At 35.8% G+C, this 19,907-nt stretch overlaps 1 protein-coding gene across 3 annotated transcripts in view; it reads right to left on the bottom strand.

The window, feature by feature from the left end:
- The window catches only part of GRIA2 (glutamate ionotropic receptor AMPA type subunit 2), a 157,275-nt gene that overhangs the window by 30,195 nt on the left and 107,173 nt on the right, over nucleotides 1–19,907 (bottom strand). For all 3 annotated transcript variants that reach the window (XM_047091454.1, XM_047091451.1, XM_047091452.1), the window contains exons 7-11: nucleotides 4,546–4,713; nucleotides 4,188–4,292; nucleotides 3,401–3,511; nucleotides 1,684–1,890; nucleotides 808–1,178 (exon numbers count right to left, since the gene is read on the bottom strand). In XM_047091454.1, the coding sequence (XP_046947410.1) occupies nucleotides 808–1,178; nucleotides 1,684–1,890; nucleotides 3,401–3,511; nucleotides 4,188–4,292; nucleotides 4,546–4,713 (962 nt within the window). The remainder of the gene's footprint in view (nucleotides 1–807; nucleotides 1,179–1,683; nucleotides 1,891–3,400; nucleotides 3,512–4,187; nucleotides 4,293–4,545; nucleotides 4,714–19,907) is intronic.

The following is a 19,907-nucleotide window of genomic DNA, read 5'->3' as shown; positions in this document are numbered from 1 at the left end:
AATCACATTAGAAAAAGTATAATTTATTCTTCTTAAGCACCAGATATGGCTATCATTCTTATTCATGTATGTCACATGAACAAAGGCAAAATGTATTTTGTGACATATTTGTTATATTTAGGGATTCTAATGCAGGAATTAATATATCATAATGAGACTAAAGGTGCATAAATTTATTCCATTATGTGTGTGAATTACTATTCATTATGGCACAAGCCTTTGTAATGAATCAATCATCATTATTACCCAGCCATGTATTTCTATATACTTAGGAAATATGTTATTGTATATTCCCTTTAATCCAATGACCTAACCTTAAAAAAAAAAACAAATTTTATAATACCTTTATGATACCATTTGCATGAGCTAATAATGGGAAAATAAAAGAGATGGGATGTGTGCCAATGAAGTTTTGTAAACAAGTTTTTGCTTTTGTAGTTAATAAGTAATGTTGCCCATTTTCCCATATACAGGTCTGTGGATCAACACACAGATGACTGTAAAATGAGAATATGCAGCAAAAACACGGTACCCCTCCAAGAAGGCATGGAATGATAGGAACCTTATGCATTTTATAGCCTCTCCATGGTGTGTATAATTTCACCAGGAAATATATGCTCAACATTCAAAGAACATTGCTCAAATATTTCACAGGCTTATGCCGATGGTAAAAGCCTGTCCTTAAGAGTCTCAAACTGCTTGGACAGGTAGTCGGCAGCTGTTTACTTCTTTAAGTGAATTCATAAACACCATGAATATCCACTTGAGACCTAAAATGCACAAAGTTGAAGCAGGTGAGTGACCAACCTTGGCGAAATATCGCATCCTTGCTGCATAAAGGCACCCAAGGAAAACCAGAGACTATTAAAAATCCCAAATTCATTAGTTGATTCACTACTTTGTGTTTCTCTTCCATCTTCAAACTCCTCAGTGTGCCACTCGTAGGGGCTAAATCTGCTGACCAGGAATAAAACTACACTGACCCCAATGTAGGCAAAAACAATGCACATCCAGATCTCATAGGCTAAAGGATCAAGAAATGAAAACACTCCTGGTTTGGACTTCTGAGGCTTCTTGATCATGATAGATATCCCGAGGCTCATAAAGGGCTTTGAGAAGTCAATCACCTCTTCTCTCACAAGGGTAATAGTTAATGGAGCAATTGCAATGTCAGCTTTCTGTAAGGGAAACAAATGAAAGTAATAGTACCTGGAGTCATGGTCAAAAAGGAATCATGCTTACAGTATTGGATCAAAAGGGAAGGAAAGGAAATAAGGGAAATGTCAATAATTATTTCCCTGGTAATGTCCCAGTAAAGAATAAGCAAAAAACAAAAAACCAATCTGTTCTCCAAATATCCCTCCTTTTTATAAATACACAGTACACCCATCTGACTTGATTTTTATAATTACACCCCTACACTGCGTCTATGCCTTTGCTACCTCTGAACAATGCATATGGCCCATAGGCCTCAAGACAGATAGAAGGCCTGTCTCATTTAGTGTGCGTGTGTGCTTCTGACTTCATCCTTAATCTTCAGATGTTCACAAGGAAATAGAATAATATTCTTAAGTAATGTGGGAAACCAACAACCTCAGATATAGGCACTTTGCAGGGAAGGGAGGCATTCTGTCAACAAAAGTTCACTTGAATGACTTTATTTGGGAGAAGAGCTATACTTACCCCATATACAAGTTCTCCAACCATCCCATTCCAAATTTTCGTGTCAGCATCCCTGGCCCCATACTTGCCATCCCCAACAATTGTCAACTTGTACTTGAACCCACAATGTTTGGCGATTTCTGCAGCCAAGTCAACACAGTAGCCCTCATAACGCTCATTGCCTTCAAGCATTTCATGATTTTTCTTCATCATAACATATGGAGATTCCTATATGGAAAGACAGTGCTTTCATTGATAAAAATAGCTGTGTAACTACTCTCACTGAATCAAGTCTTGTGGTTTAATTATTACCTGTTAGCCAGAGAAATTGTAGAATATAAATGGCGGACAATATTAGTGAAAAATATTTAAGCGTGATACTTTTGGAAAAAGGTTATCAAACGTCTACCGTTATAGTTTATTAATATGGTTTGTACCTAGCCATACAAAAGTAAATAAGAACTCAAAAGCACAAACTGTTGGCTTGTCCCCTTGTCATGCTTGTTAACTCCTAGAGCTTAGAGGGGAATTATGCTGCTCAACATCTGTTTTACTCAACTCTGGATCCACCATGCTCTTACGTTAAGGTTATGCTGTCCTCAAGAAACAGCATTCACCCAAGACTCTGTGTACTGTTTCTTCAGGGGTGAGGTTCATGGGGAAATGAGGCTCATGGTCAGTGATGCACAGACTAAAACAATCACTGGCATGGTCATGTGCTGATGCCACCCTCTGACATTTCATGTCTCACTTCATCTAGGAGATATTCTATCCTAGAATAATATTACAAGGATAGAGAGCAGCTTCCCCCTGTAAACATAAGAAAAAGGAGGTATGAAAATGATTCAAAATAGCCCAATATCCTCCCCTGGAAAGTGGCACCAAGCATATTTGGGGGCTCAGTGATACAGTTCCTCTCAATGGCATGATTAAGGCAAAATCCCTCAAATGTCTAGCTTCCTTACCCTTATTAATATATTTCCAAATGCCAATGTTTTTATCCAGATCTCTTATTTTATTAACCTATCTATGTTTTTCTTCTCAATATTGTCAGAATAATGAATCCCACAAGTTTACTATATCACTGCTTAATAAAACAAAATACAACTGTTTTGTCATAAAACCATGTACTATTAGTGAACCCCATTTCCTCCATTTCATTTCACCAACAGCTTGTCACGAGGATCTACATCTTCCTTCCATCTATCCAAAGCCTAGATGTTCAAGATTCAGTTCAGTTTTGTCTCATTCATTCAGCACTGGCTCTGTGCTAACGACTGTGTTGAGTTTGGGGGTTTAAAAAAAGGGAGATCATCTTTATCTTTAAGAATTTCATCTTATATTATAAAGAAAAAGATATTGACACTGCTACTAGACCATGTAACAAATGTAAAAAGAGAATGTACCCACAACTGCATGGGAAGTGAAAGGTAAAGCACTTGAGGAAATACAAGGAACGCTCTTCAAGACTTTCCCGAGTCGTTCACACTTAGTGATGCACCACTGTATGAATTACCCGTCAAGCTAAATTTCAGTATTGAAGAGGATAGGAAATATTTTGAATGCTTTACTTAATGCCTGTGTAGTCCTTTTGACAGAGTAAATATGCTATACGTGATTAAAATGGTGCCAAAGCAGCACTGCATTAGTTATCCTCAAATGCAAACAGCAATTCTAGTTGGCAGATGTTTTCCATAAGAAAAACTAAAGTAAAGCATAGGCATCTGTAGCTAATTACCAAAATTGTAGTGACAACAACAGTCTTATTCTCGAGCCCAGAGGTATCGTTTCCAGAGGGGAGCTCAGTAAGGGTAACAACCATTTTGTCTACTTCACTCCAGTATCCAATCTGAAAAAGGTTACAGAAAGGCACATGGATAAGTGATCTTTCTATTAGCCAAGAATTTAATAATTTCAAACTCATGTCTGCATCCAAAATTACATCTACATTAACTAGGCTTCTTCTAAACAGACATGTGTCTTTGATATATGTGACTCTGATAGAAATAGGGCTTATATAAACAATGAAACAAAAACAATTCTTAAAACAGCTTGTTTCTTCATGTTCGCTTCTCATATTTTCCCAGGGTAATCTGTTTGGGAGTGATCGTATAGAAATAGAAATAAAATCCAAGCAATGACACTGTATCCATAACAGTTAAAAGGAAGGTGTTGAGCTAAAACGTTAACGCATATTTGCACCAGCTATGTTTTCTCTTCTGAACCATAAACTGTCAGCGATAGCTCTTTCTCTTCTCATTAAACTTCTTATACCTTGATAGAAAAAAATACATATGAAGAGTTCCATTCACAGTTGTTTAAAGATTACATTTCAGTGTTACTTACCAGAAAGGAATTGATTATATTTAGGAAACAAAACATTTTAAAATACATCTGTTTCTGGAAGTAGTTAAACTCTACCTATGTGAATACACTTTTCCAGGACTCTTCGGAAGAAGAGGTGATGGGTAATTAACTCACCTCCTCACAGAGAGAAAACTGCCTTTAGATCCCTAATGATTTACCTTCCGGGGCCCATTAGTTTTGAGTTCCATGATGTTAATTGTATAGTTTATTCTTTTTCCATTCTGGTCAAACTTTATATTTCCTGAGAGACCTTCAACCTGAACCTAATGAGGAAATGGGAAAGCATCACAGTTATCAATTTACTTCAAGCAAAGATACAAACGGGGTACAGATTACTCTCACTGGGCTCCAGTCGAGAAAACTACATTTATAAGGTTGTTTTTCACTCTTCAACCTACCTTTGTGCAGTCAGGAAATACTATTCACTTTATATTACACATAACAAGGAGACTAATGTAGTAGAAAACTACAGTGTTCGTTGTTAACTCACATTCATAATCATTTTGAGTGACTAACCTGTTTGAGGGCCCTTTCTATTTCTACGCCTTGTCCCCAGGGGACTGCTGGGTTTGCCAGACAGTCTCCCGCGTTTCCCCTTCGGGAGATTTCAATTCTCTGCTTCCGTAGGTTGCGGAAAGCTTCAGTCATCACTTGAACAGCGTCGTAGGTCAGAGCAGAAGTATACTGAAAAGCATCACACACACTTCATAAGAATGGGAAAAAAATTCCAAGGTTCACTGCACACTGGCCATCTAGACTGTAGCCGGCCACCACACAATACCAGTTCACAGTCCAAGAACTTAGAAACCATTCCTGCATCTAGAAGTCTAAGAATCTAATAGAGGTAATACGGAATATTGGGACTATAGAGTGTGTTGTTGACCGTAAGCATCTCCCGTTATGTTAACGTCTCAGTTATTTCAGGTGACAACTTTCAAAATTGTGTCTTTTCTTTCCTAACGAATTTCTTTTTAGAGCATCACTCTATGGCCTGGTTTGGGGATATAGGAAATGATCAAATTAACAAATAAATATCCTACCACTAACGAGAGGTACATTTGACAATAGGGAAAGAAATATTGATTGGTTTAAGTGTCTAATTCTACCTCAGTGATGCTCCCATAGATCTGCAATAGTCTTTGCAATGTTTGTTTTTAAGATCCCCTCAGTGATTATGGTAATCAAATAGAACCACCAAATTTCATAATTTCTACGTCCCCTTCATGCCTCAACAGTTTATGGTAAGATTGGTTCGAAACTTATGGTATTCAGATCGCAGTAGGACAGTAGTATTATTACAGGAGCTGGGGGCCAAATGGAAAAAATAAAGGTTAATTGTGCTAAGCATTGTCAGTGGCTAGATCAGTATTACTTGATGCATGTATATATACCTCCATCTATCAAATGTATCACGCTACTATTGTTAATGACAAACCATATTTTAACACAACAGCTTTAATGAATGCTGAGGAAATTTCTGCTATTAAATATTTTTCAATCTGTAAGTAACAAAAGTATAGTGAATCTGGGTAAAAAACGCAGTATCATACTGAATTTGAGATACAAAAATTCTTGACCACAAATCCCAAATGGGTACTTAGTATTTCCAAGTAATCCCCCTCACTTCTTTAGTAAATTAGTTCCTCCACTCTCAAAATTATTATTTTATACCTTCTCTTCTCTAATATCCACAGCTATGCATCTTGCCTTACATGTCGCTGAAAAAATAGAAGCCATAAGACAGAAAACTTTTATCTTTCAACCGTAAAACTGCCAAGAGCACACATTCTCTGTGACATCTATTGTAAAGATTTAGAAGGAAGGAAAGAATTCAGGCAAGGGGTTCAGAGATCTTGACATGGACCCTGGGACTCTTTATAGGACTCATATTCTCTTCCAGTCCAGTGAAAAGATTATATAAATAGATAACTGCTATCTACCTATTATAGTGTTATAAATTGGTCTGATGGTGGATAGATGTCTGTGTGGTTTATCCTTTTAAATGAGAGATATTACAATAAAGCAAATGAAAAATAGTTTATGTCATATGAATCATTGCCTTCACGCATCCAGAAATTTCTTGAGCCTCCATTTTTTTAAATGAGAAAATGGCAGTGTGAGGTTATCAGTCATTCAATCTTTGTGGGAATTAGTTTAGGTGAATTGTTTTCATTTGATCATACAAATGAGTCAAATTTAATGGGAAAGTTGGTAGGAAGAAGAAAAAGAGAAAATGGTTTGGAGGCCATGTGCTCTGTGACTGAGTGCTATAAACTATAATAAGATATTCATATTTACCTCTAGGTTTTCTTACCTATTTCTTCTCATGTGATACCTGTTAAACAATGTCATTGCAGGCCTATCTGTGAGTCCTTTACATATTTAGATGATCTTCTGGATGCTTGTACTTGAGTTTCTTACAAATATCTGATCAGCTATACAGATCTAAATAAAACCCATCACCATTTTTTCCAAAAATCTGCAACCTTTTTCTTCAAACTGTACATGTGAGGAATTTTATATATATATTTTATTTTATATATATCCTATATATAGGAATTATATTTTATTTTATATATATCCTATATATAGGAATTATATATAGTATGTATATATTTTATTTATTATATATAGTATATATATATTTTATTTTATATATATCCTATATATAGGAATTATATATAGTATGTAAGAGGTCCAACTAGATTTAGAATCCACCTAAATTTCTGACAGTAGAGGAAGTTTAATACTATACTTTCTGCCTTAAGAAAGTATTATGCAGCCATTAAAAAGTGACACTAATGAAGGTTATATAACAATATGAATGTCAATTATAAAATTAGTGAAAATATTACTACAACTAAATTTTTTAAAAACCCTTCATTGATAAATGAGAGTGATTAAAAAATAGTAATATACCTTCAACAAATAAGGGAAAGAAAAATAAGCAAAATGATTATAATAATAGGAAACATATTATTGTATTTCTTTTCCAAGTGTTCTAGAATATTCATGGACTCTTTTAAGAAAACCTGTATTATATCAAAGGCACTGTTTTATATCATATCTACTTAAGCAAAGACCTGGAGAAATAAGATAATACACCAGAATTTATCTGGCATACATATATGTTTGTTTCTATTCTCCTAGAGGAAAAAAAAATGATTAATTTGCCTTCTTCTACATCAGTTAGTTCATTGACAGTGTGATTCTTAAAATAAAGTCTAGGTCACTGAATAGGAAACAGAGCTAAATTGAATAAATCGGATGTGTAAAAAAAGAAGTATTGCAACGTCTATTAAAAAGTTACGATAATAGTTAAAAGCCAAAATCTTCTTTGAGTCAGCTTGCTCACATTACTATGAGAAATCTATAAAGTCATCTGCTAAATGCTTTAGAGGTCTATAGATGTTGGTGAACTACATTAAAAAATAATATTAGGTTGAATGAACTAAAAGCATTTAGGTCTGTGCAGCATGTTACAATTATGATTCAGAGCATGAGCATACTAAGAGAAAATCCTTTCAACCTTTTTCAAATGTTCAAATTTAATCAAGTTTCCAGCCTATTATTCTTAATTAAAAGTCACAATCATAGAAACACAATTCTGGACTGAGAGAAAATAAACAGACACTGTCTCCAGAGTTCCTTTTTGTTTATGTGCCACATATGTGGCTTGTTTATTTTTCTAAACAAATATATTCATATTTTTGATTGGATTGTTAGATATTTCAGTTTTATTCTACCATTCACTAAACTAGGTGCAAATTAATTTGAAGGGAACATGATGCCAATGTAACTATCTCCTTCCTTGAAAACAAATGCATCATCTCTGCCCCGGTGTTTATGTTCTGTGAAATCCCTCAGCTGAGTTGGAAATTTATAATTCAGTGGGGGCCATTATGTTTTGCAGCACTCATATCACAATTGCATCATATCCACACTTTAAAGAAGAAATCTGGGAAACGTTTTTATGGTCCATTTTCCAAATGCACTTTTTATTCCATTTTAAATTAGATTTATTGAGACTTATTTTTCAAATATAAAATGAAATACACATTTTAAACATGTTTGTTATGCCCAATAGTCATCAGACATTATTCAATAATATATTACCATAATCACTGGGACGAGAAAACGGTTTTCTGACAGTCGAAAAAGAGGGAATAAAAAGAAGTTCTATGTACATTTAGAATTCAATGAACATACAAAAAGGATAAATAGGCTATAATATAACATTTTATGGGTCATTATTATGATAGCACCTCCTCCTAAACATGTTATCTGCACTGTGCTAAAACAAACAAAACAATTATTCCAAGAAAAAGTACTAGGCTTTAGGTATAATGAAAGTATTAGAAACCTTGCTATGAATGGTCATTTTTGAAATTTTCCTTGACATTTGAAATTGGATTGTATATAGTTTAGAAAGCATTGAATGGAACATCAGAAGACAGAGCCTAAGTCCTGATTTTATCATTTACTACTCAGTTGTTTTGGGCAAGTTAAGAAAAGTAAGAGTGTCCAAGGTTTCTTATCAATGAAATAAGGAAAGCAATGTCTCTCTTAGGTCATAGTAGTATTGGAAAAGCTCATGAGGGAGAAAGAATTCATGTCGACCTAGTTCTCTACATGCCAAACCTGAGCTGAGTGGTTTCCTAGCAAGTCCTTTTTAAAAAGTCGATGCAACAAATATTTTTATTTCCGTTTTAGAGATGAAGATTTCAAGTTAACATGTTATATTTTTCCCAGGGTCACAAATAAGGCAGGTGGAGTTTGAATTCAGATCTCTGTGTTTCTGGAGCAATGACAGTGTTCAACCAGCCTGGTTTGGTGATAGTATCCCCATTTTAAGCAGAAAGTCTGCAATCCCAGGAAACTCCTCAGTACCAAGCACACTGGGACAGTGGGTCCCCTTGTTTGGCAAACACCACATCAAGTGAGTAGAGTTATAGGAAATGAGAAGCCAGGTGAATTATAAAATGTGCTAAAAAATACAAGTTATTAACCAGTGTGTTTGCTTTCTTTTTTCCTTGTATTACTATCTGTCCGGGTATAAAACTAGCTTGTTTTCATGTTTTGAAAACCACTATCCTAAGCTACAAAAGAGTCTATGATTCAATAAGTTCAGAAAATTATTCTCACATTGGCGTATTAAAAGCCCTGAGAAATCCTGCAGTGACAATCCCAGTTTAGCTTTGTCTGAAGAATATTCATTGTCCAAATAAATTACCATTTAAAAAATTTCCTTAACACCAATTATTTTCCATAAAAATAATGTTTTGTGTAACATACTTTGGGCTGTTAAAAGTTTTATGGCCTGAAAAATTTTATATACTCATTTTTAAGTGGCATCCCTTATTTGATTACAGTTATTATACACCAAATGATATTTCCCTAAATAATTTTATAATATACCTCTCAATTTCTTCATTTTACAAAGTTATCAAAATGGTCAAAAATGATGAGCTCTAAGAAAAATAAGTAAACCTATAAGAAAAACTTGAGAGAGTCTTTCTATTTGTTTGTTTATATATTCTGGGCAATGACCAAGAATCACCTAGAGCCATAAAAAAATGAACAGTATTAGGAGATATATTATAAACTTAAGTTTATTCATTTGCATTAATTTCAAATTTAATTGCACTCTGGACTTTTCCAGAGCTGTCTGTGATAAGGCTATGTAAAACTTGTTGAACACGTGCCCTTTGAAACTTTATTGCATAAAGTTATGATATCATCACAGAAACTCAGCATCAGTGAAGCAGCAGGAATGCTCATTTGTTGCTGGTGAGAACGCAAAATGGTACAGCCACGTTGGGAGACAGTTTAGCAGTCTCTTACAAAACTAAACATACTCTTACCATATGATCCAGCTATTGCACTACTTGGTATTTACCCAAAGGAGTCTAAACCATATTTCCACTCAAAAACCAGCGCATAGATATTCACGGTAGCTTTATTCATAATTGCCAAAATTTGAAGCTACCAGGATATCCTTCGGTAAATGTTTGGATGAATAAATTGTGGTACATGCAGACAATGGAATATTATCAGTGCTAAAAATGAGTGAGCTATCAAGCCATGAAAAGACATGGAAGAAACTTGGATGTACATTACTAAGTAAAAAAAGCCAATCTAAAAAGGCAGTATACTGTATGAATCCAACTATATGACATTCTAGAAAAGGCAAAACTATGGAGACAGTGAAAGATCAGTGTTTGCCAGGAGTGCGAGGAGAGATAAATAGAGCACAGAAGATTTTCAGAGCAGTGAAAATATTCACTATGAAACTATAATGATGGAAGCATGTTATTACACATTTGTGCCAACCCACAGAATGTACACACTAAGATGAACCATAATGTAAACTATGGACTATGGGCAACTATGATATATCAAAGCAGGGTCATCAATTCTAACAAATGAATCACTCTGGTGAGTGAACTTGATATTGGAGTTGGCTATGCAGGTCTGGGGGCAGAGGTATATGGAAATTCTCAGCATTTTCTGCTCAATTTTAGTGTGAACCTTAAACTGCTCTAAAAAAGTTAAATCTTAATTACAAAATTTAAAAATAGTCAACATCTTTAGTAAGCACACTGGCTGTATCACATTTCCACGGGTGAAAAAGCCAACTCCATTGGTAAGAAATCAAAATTAACATCCCTTATTATTCTTCCTGAATAATAAAAATAATTTTTAGTCCACCATGAAGAAAGATTTTTCATGTGAAAGGAATACATTAAAAAACTACATATTTTTTACCTAAATTATCCAGTTGGGCTACTGACTCTGACTGAAAGTCTTGCTTAATGACCAAAACTTTTAATCTTCTAAAACTTTGCATTCACTTAAGAACCCAAATTCCCAGCAATAGCACTGCTAGGAATTTATCCAAGGGATACAGGAGTACTGATGCATAGGGGCACTTGTGCCCCAATGTTCATAGCAGCACTCTCAACAATAGCCAAATTATGGAAAGAGCCTAAATGTCCATCAACTGATGAATGGATAAAGAAATTGTGGTATATATACACAATGGAATACTACGTGGCAATGAGAAAAAATGAAATATGGCCTTTTGTAGCAACGTGGATGGAACTGGAGAGTGTGATGCTAAGTGAAATAAGCCATACAGAGAAAGACAGATACCATATGGTTTCACTCTTATCTGGATCCTGAGAAACTTAACAGGAACTCATGGGGGAGGGGAAGGAAAAAAAAAAAAAAAAAAAAAAAAAGGACGTTAGAGTGGGAGAGAGCCAAAGCATAAGAGACTGTTAAAAACTGAGAACAAACTGAGGGTTGATGGAGGGTGGGAGGGAGGGGAGGGTGGGTGATGGGTATTGAGGAGGGCACCTTTTGGGATGAGCACTGGGTGTTGTATGGAAACCAATTTGTCAATAAATTTCATATATATAAAAAAAAAAAAAAAAAAAGAACCCAAATTTTCAGATAAAACTAATTAGGTTCGTCAAGATGGAAAAAAAGCTGGTTTTGATTCACCCATCAGTTGGAAGAGACTAAGAGGCAGATCTCTTACTTTGTTGGTTGCATAAATTCCTCCCTGAGTCTCCCCACTTCCTAGGAATCTTCTAACAGTGTGAAAGTTCCTTATCTTCTATAATCCAGTAAGAAGAAAACAGATATGTTCCAAGGTTATTTAGGATTTGATTTCAATTCCTGGAGTTCAGAGATGACTGCTTGCAAGTCACTACAATTTTCGAGAGACAAAGGAACCATTTGAGATGTCACAGATTCAGCAAAAATTAGAACTGTTCATGCATGTTTTACTGCATGCCTAATCAGCACTTCACATAATCATGGCATTAGAGGAATCTGAGCTGAGATCACCTAAATTTATTCCCTTTACAGATGAAGGACAGTGGAAATGAGATGAACCCAGATATTGGGACTTATTATTATATAGTAGTAGTGCCTTTTTAATCCTGTAATATATGTTTACAAAGTAACATGATTTAATGCCATAATATACATTTGAATAGTGCAATGTATTATTTTTCAATCATTGTTTATAAAATATCCATATCAAAATTTTAATTTAAGGGGTTATTTCAGCCATATACACACTTTTTAAACCACAGACTATAAAGTGGTGCCTGGATGGTTCAGTCAGTTAAACCTCTGGCTCTTGTTTTGCCTCAGGCCATGATCTCATGGCTTCCTGAGTTCCAGATCCAAATCGGGCTCTGTGCTGATAGCACAGAGCCTGCTTAGGATTCTCTCTCTCTTTCTCCACTCCTCCCCTGCTCACACTGTCTCTGTCTCTCTCAAAAATTAAAGTAAATTAATAAATTTTAAAAATCAATTAATAGTGGTGAGAGTAGACATCCCTATTGTGTTCCTGATCTCAGCAAGCTCTCAGTTTTTCTCCATTGAGGGTGATATTAACTGTAGGCTTTTCATATATGGCTTTTATGATGTGAAGGTATGTCCTTCTATCCCAAATTTATTGAGGGTTTTTATTAAAAAAGATGCTGTATTTTGTCAAATCCTTTTTCTGCATCTATTGACAGGATCATATGGTTCTTATCCCTTCTTCTATTAATGTGATGTATCACATTGATTGATTTGCAAATACTGAACCAGCCCTGCAGCCCAGGAATGAATCCCACTTGATCATGGTGAATAATTCTTTTAATATACTGTTGAATTCAACTTGCTAGTATCTTGTTGAGAATTTTTGCATCCATGTTCATCAGTGATATTGGCCTGTAGTTCTCCTTTTTAGTGGGGTCTCTGACTGGTTTGGGAATCAAGGTAATACTGGCTTCATAGAATGAGTCCGGAAGCTTTCCTTCCATTTCTATTTTTTGGAACAGCTTGAGAAAGATTGGTATTAACTCTGCTTTAAATGCTGGTAGAATTCCCCTGGGAGGCCATCTGGCCCAGGACTCTTATTTGTTGGGAGATTTTTGATAACTGACTCAATTTCTTTGCTGGTTATGGGTCTGTTCAAATTTTCTATTTCTTTCTGTTTGAGTTTTGGTAGTGTGTGGGTCTCTAGGAATTTGTCCATTTCTTCCAGGTTGTCCAGTTTGTTGGCATATAATTTTACATAGTATTCTCTAATAATTGTTTGTATTTCTGTTGTGTGGGTTGTGATCTCTCCTCTTTCAATTATGATTTTATCTATTTGGGTTCTCTCTCTTTTCTTTTTGAGAAATCTGGCTAGGGGGTTTTCAATTTTGTTTATTTTTTCAGAAAAAAAACAGCTTTAAGATTCATTGCGCTGTTCAACTGTGTTTTTTTTTTTTTTTTGGATTCTATATTGTTTATTTCTGCCCTAATCTTTATTAATTCTCTTCTGCTGGCTTTGGGGAAGTCCTAGCCTCAGCAATCAGACAACAAAATGAAATAAAAGGCATCCAAATTGGCAAAGAAGTCAAACTTTCACTTTTCATAGATGACATGATAATCTACATGGAAAACCCAAAAGACCACCAAAAAGCTGCTAGAAATGGCACATGAATTCAGCAAAGTCACAGGACATAAAATCAATATACAGAAATGGGTTGCATTTCTATATACCAATAATGAAGCAACAGAAAGAAAAATCAAGAAATCGATGCTATTTACAATTGCACCGGGAATACTTAGGAATACTTAGGAATAAACCTAACCAAAGATGTAAAAGAACTGTATGCTGAAAACTATAGAAAACTTATGAAAGAAATTGGAGAAGACACAAAGAAATTGAAAAACATTCCATGCTCATGGATTGGAAGAAGAGATATTGTTAAAATGTCAATACCACCCAAAGCAATCTACACATTCAATGCAATCTCAATCAAAATTGCAACAGCATTCTTCTCAAAGCTAGAACAAACAATCCTAAAATTTGTATGGAACCACAAAAGACCCTAAATAGCCAAAGTAATGTTGAATAAGGAAACCAAAGTGGGACGCAGCACAATCCCAGACTTTAGCCTCTACTACAAAGCTGTAATGATCAAGACAGTATAGTATTGGCAAAAACAGACACAGAGACCAATGGAATAGAATAGAGAACACAGAATTGGACCCAGACATGTATGGCCAACTAATCTTTGACAAAGCAGGAAAGTATTCTATGGAAAAAAACAAAATGGCAAAAACAAAAACAAACAAACAAAAAAAAAAACAGTCTCTGGATAGCAACATGCAGAAGAATAAAACTGGACAAGTTTCTTACACAACACCCAAAAATAAACTTAAAATGGGTGAAAGACCTAAATGTGACAAAGGAAACCATCAAAACCTTGGGGAGAAAACAGCCAACAACCTCTTTGACCTCAGCTGCAGCAATTTCTTGCTTGACACATCTCTGAAAGCAGGGGAAATAAAAGCAAAAATGAACTATTGGGACCTCATCAAGATAAAAAGCTTCTGCACTGCAAAGGAAACCATCAACAGAACTAAAAGGTAAATGACAGAATGTGAGAAGATATTTGCAAATGACATATCAGATAAAGGGTTAGTATCCAAAATCTATAAAGAACTTACCACACTCAACACCTGAAAAACAAATAATCCAGTGAAGAAATGGACAGAAGACATGAATAGATACTTTTCCAAAGAAGACAACTCAAATGGCTAACTGAACATGGCTAACATGAAAAGATGCTCATCATCACTCCTCATCAGGGAAATACAAATCAAAACCACACTGAGATACCACCTCACACTGGTCAGAGTGGCTAAAATTAAGAACTCAGGAAACCACAGATGCTGGTGAGGATGTGGCGAAATGGGAACCCTCTTGCACTGTTGGTGGAAATGCAAACTGGTGCAGCCCCCCTGGAAAAGTGTGGAGGTTCCTTAAAAAATTAAAAATAGAACTACCCTACGACCCAGCAACAGCACTACTAGGAATTTATCCAAAGGATATAGGAGTGCTGATTCATAGGGGCACATGTACCCCAATGTTTATAGCAGTGCTTTCAACAATAGCCAAATTATGGAAAGAGCCCAAATGTCCATCATCTGATGAATGGATAAAGAAGATGTGAGATATATACATATATATATACACACACACACACACAATGGAATACTACTTGGAAATGAGAAAGAATGAAATCCTGCCACTTGCAACAACGTGGATGGAACTGGAGGGTATTATGGTAAGTGAAATAAGTCAGAGAAAGACAGATATCATATGTTTTCACTCATATGTGGAACTTGAGAAACTTTTTTTAAATATAATTTGTTGTCAAATTGGCTTACATACAACATCCACTACTCATCCCAAGTGCCCTCCTCAATGCCCATCACGCATTTTCCCCTCTCCCCCACCCCCACATCCACCCTCAGTTTGTTCTCTGTATTTAAGAGTGTCTTGTGTTTGCCTCCCTCCCTCTCTAATTGTAACTATATTTCCCCTCTTCCCTTCCCCCATGGTCTTCTGTTAAGTTTCTCAAGATCCACATATGAGTGAAAATATATAATATCTATCCTCTGACTGACTTATTTCACTCAGCATAATACCTTCCAGTTTCATCCAGATTGCTGCAAATGGCATGATTTCATTCTTTCTCTTTGCCAATTGCATACATTCCATTGTGTGTGTGTGTGTGTGTGTGTGTGTGTGTGTGTGTGTGTATCACATCTTTTTTATCCATTCACCAGTTGATGGACATTTAGGCTCTTTCCATAATTTGGCTATTGTTGAAAGCACTGCTATAAACATTAACAGAATACCATAGGGGAAGAGAAGGGGAAAAAACAGTTTCAAACAGAGAGGGAGGCAAACCATAAGAGACTCCTAAATACAGAGAACAAACTGAGGGTCCATGGGAGGATGGTGGAGTGGGGAAAATGGGTGATGGGCATTGAGGAGGCACTTGCTGGGATGAGCACTGGGTGTTGTTATGTAAGTGATGAATCACAGGAATCTACCCCCAAAACCAAGAGCACAGTGTGTACACTGTATGTTAGCTAACTTGACAATAAATTATATTAAAAAATAACTAAAATAAAATAAAAAGACAAAAAAAATCAGTCAATCAATTAAACCTACAATATAAGGAACTAAACATGTCAAACCTCTAGGATGTTGTGTGGCAAAATAATAGTAGGAGCAGAGGACACCGACGTGTTAGCAGTGGTTTTGGTCAGTTAAAATGTTCAAGAAGCAGAATTAATTCTATTAAGTCACCAGGGTACTATATAATGCACGGTGCTAATTACAAAACTGAAAAAGATGATGCTATTTTCAGACAGGCCTAATAACTCTCTTAGGACAGCAATTAAAAAAGTTTGGGTCTGTGCTTTCAGTCGTTTCCTGAGGAAAATGAGATTCTGGTGGGAAAGTCATTATTTAAAGTGCCACAAAAATGTCAGTCACGTATTATTGTTGAATTCCTTAACATCAGCAGAACATTACGGACACAAAAATTGAACTAAGGTTCAAATTGTCGATGTGACAAGATAGAATGGGTAGTTGTAATCTGGCAAGTTGTTGAAGACACTGAAAATACTGAAAACCTATCTAAAAATAGAAGTATTTATAAATTATTTTTGAGATAGTGGCAAATCACCTTCATTATCTGCCTCTTCTGGAACGTTTTTTATGGAAAGCAAAATGCTCACTTGAATTGTACCATTTAAATCGAGAAGCTTCATGTCTGATGACTACAGTCATTCTACATTTCACCAATAAAGTAACACTACTTTTCTGCCAGGGCTGAATAAGGGACATAACAAATGCCACAGCAGAAATTTTAACCAAATTTCATAAGGACAATAACTACTTTTTTTTCCTTTCTTAGTGATTTGTTATTTTCAGAATTTATATTTTTCATTTCATTAGTCTTCATTTCAATAAATATCTATGTGTCTACTGTGTGCAAACTAGTGTATGAGATTTGGGGCCAGTAAGATACCAAAGATACAGACTGCCTTTCAGAGTCTTGTTTTTAACCCACAGATATCTCTCAACTGGATTTATATTCCTATATAATAGAAGAATCATCATGAGTCTTGCAATAATCATTTATTTTGCAAATAAGAAGATCTGAAAGAATTGCCAACTGTAACAAGTCCATTGATTTCCCTCCATCTTTATGCTATGACCACATTTCAGAATTCCCTGGATTCTTTGTGATATCTTCCTAAAAGCTTACCGGACCATCACATACACAGGCTACAACCTGTTGTCACCCAGGTAGTATAGTCAGTATTCTTGTATCAAAACATGATATTCATTCTCCTCTGGTTGTTCCCTATTGCTCTCTGAATAGGATAAAAAAATTCCTTCGTAAATCTACAGGGCACACAAAATCTAGATCATACATATTTCTCTTTTATTTTTTAAGTTTATTTATTTATTTTGAGAAAGAGAGAAAGTATGAGTGGGGGAGGGGCAGAGAGAGGGGGAGAGAGAGAGAGAGAGAGAGAGAGAGAGAGAATTCCAAGAAGGCTCTGCACTGTCAGCACAGACCCTAATACAGGGCTTGAACCCACGAACTGTGAGATCATGACATGAGCTGAAGTATGACGCTCAACCGACTGAGCCACTCAGGCACCCCTGGCTAACACATATTTCTAAAGTAGTATTTGTCTGAATTCCCTCAAAACACCTCTGTCCAGACTCTGGCCTTATGGAAATATTTACATTTTCTGTGCCCTGGAACCTTACATATCCTATTTCTCTGTGGGGAGCCACTGTCCTTTCTCTCTTAATCCCTACCATCCTTTCAAGTGTTGAATTCACTACTGCTTCCTCAAAAAAGCCTTTTCTTACTTCAGCCCTTGGAGTAGACCAGCTTATTATGGGTACTACTACAGTATCTTTGATTTCCTCTAAAGCCTTTGTTAAATAGCAGCTATGTGCCAGGCCTCATTCTAGGAGCTTGGAATATATCAGTAAACAAACAACAAAGAAATCCCTGCCCCCGTGGCACTTACTTTCAAGTTGGAGTAGACAGACAATGAACAATGTAATGAATATATTAATTATGAAAGCAGTATACTAGAAGGTAATCATGACAAAAACTAGAGCAGGGAAAGCTAGCAATGGACGTACCCTGATGGATGAAGAGATTGCAATTTTACTTATTTATTTCTTAAATGTTTATTTATTTATTTTTGAGAGAGAGAGGGAGATGAGCAGGGGAGCGGCAGAGAGAGAGAGAATCCCAAGCAGTTTCCATGCTCAACAGGGAGCCTGATGTGGTGCTCTATCTTATGACTGTGAGATCATGACCTGAGCTGAAATTAAGAGTATGATGCTTAACTGACTGAGCCACCCAGGTGCCCCAAGATTGCAATTTTAAAGAGAAAGCCTGCCACTTCCTTCCTTGAGAAGATAGCATTTGAACAAAGATCTGAAGAGTGACGTAGGCTTAGCCATGCAGATATTTAGGGGAGAACAGTCCAGAAGAGGAAATAGCCAGCACAAAGACCCTAAGTGCCTTCCGTGCTTAAGAAACACCAAAAAGGCTAATGTAGCTGAGGCTGCATGAGCAAGGGGGAGAATGCCAAGAGATGAGTCACTTGTGACTGGGAGACACAGTATTTAGGGCCTCAAAGAGATAACTTTGGCTTTTACCCCATGTGAAACAGAGGGCTATTGGAGGGCTTAAAGCAGCACAGTGATAACGTTAATTTGTTTTAAAAGGACCACAAACATGAAAGATAAGGGCAAATGTGGAATCAGGGAACCAGTCTAGGAGACCATTGCAATAATCCTCGCAGAGAGACGATGGTGATTGATTTAGGGTGGTTACAGAAGAGGGGTTAAGAAGTACAGCAGAGCCTATAGGATTTCCTGAACGATTGGATGTGGACTGCAGGGAAAAGAGAGGAGTCAAGGCCATTTCCAAGTTCTTGGTCAAGTAACAACTGAAAACATGGAGTTGTCATCACATGAGGTAGAAAGATTGTTGAAGGAAGTTTGCAGGTGCTGAAGAGGGAGCAGCAGTGGGAAATCAAAAGTTTAGTTTAGAATATATTGACTTTGGGATGTCATTAAGACAATTTCCATCCTTGCTAAAAGGCAATTGCTAGTTTCTAGTCTGAAGACTATAAATCCCCAAAGACTAGAACTTTGTCATTTCTCTGACACCTAGAACAGTGCCAGTCTGCAGAGTAAAAACTCAATAAATAAGTATTGAGTGGATAAACGAATTGATAAATGAATAAATGAATGAATGAGTGTTGCCTGAAATTAGTGAATTGGTGAGCCAGATTTAAAATCTCAGTGCCATGACTCTAGAGTTATTTTTTGTACAGAATATAAGAATGAAGAAATTTAACATTTGTAATTTATATTTCATAGTTATTGACATGTGTTGATATTGAAACATTTATATTTTACTTTTATTCATCAAATAAGAATGATTTTAATTAAGAAACTATGGAAGTTTCATTAACTTTTGGAGAAGACTAAGACTTTAAAACAATGATTTACTTAATACTCTTATAATTTGCAATATTATTTCCAAAGCCTAGCCATAGTGAGAATTTTATGTAATGAATTGCATTTTTGCAGATTTTTATGCCTATAATTTAAATTTTTATTGTAGTAATAATAAAATGTGATTTAAATGATCAGGCAATGTACCTGGTACAATGACCCAAAGACAACATAAAAATAAATAATCTCATTGGGAAATATTTTTACTCTCCTTCCTTAAACAGATCATATATTGAAAATATGCTACTTGTTTGTATTAGAAAATGCTATATCATGCCCTATATGGCCTTTCTTCCTTTCTTCTGCCCATGGAAGCAGAAAAAATCTTGAAAGCCCTGTTTTCTAATTCCTACCTTTTACCTCTGTTGACAGTTGAAGAGGCTTATCTCTTGACAACTCCCACAATATGTCCCTCTCCCACCCAATCCAAATATTTTAAATTCCTACAGTGGAA

Source organism: Lynx rufus, unplaced genomic scaffold (genome assembly GCF_022079265.1).
Source record: "Lynx rufus isolate CCGP_SWC_20201006 ecotype Redwood Valley unplaced genomic scaffold, mLynRuf1.p SCAF_3, whole genome shotgun sequence".
NCBI lineage: Eukaryota > Metazoa > Chordata > Mammalia > Carnivora > Felidae > Lynx > Lynx rufus.
Note: the sequence above shows the minus strand (reverse complement) of the source record. Positions and strands in the feature narration are given on the sequence as shown.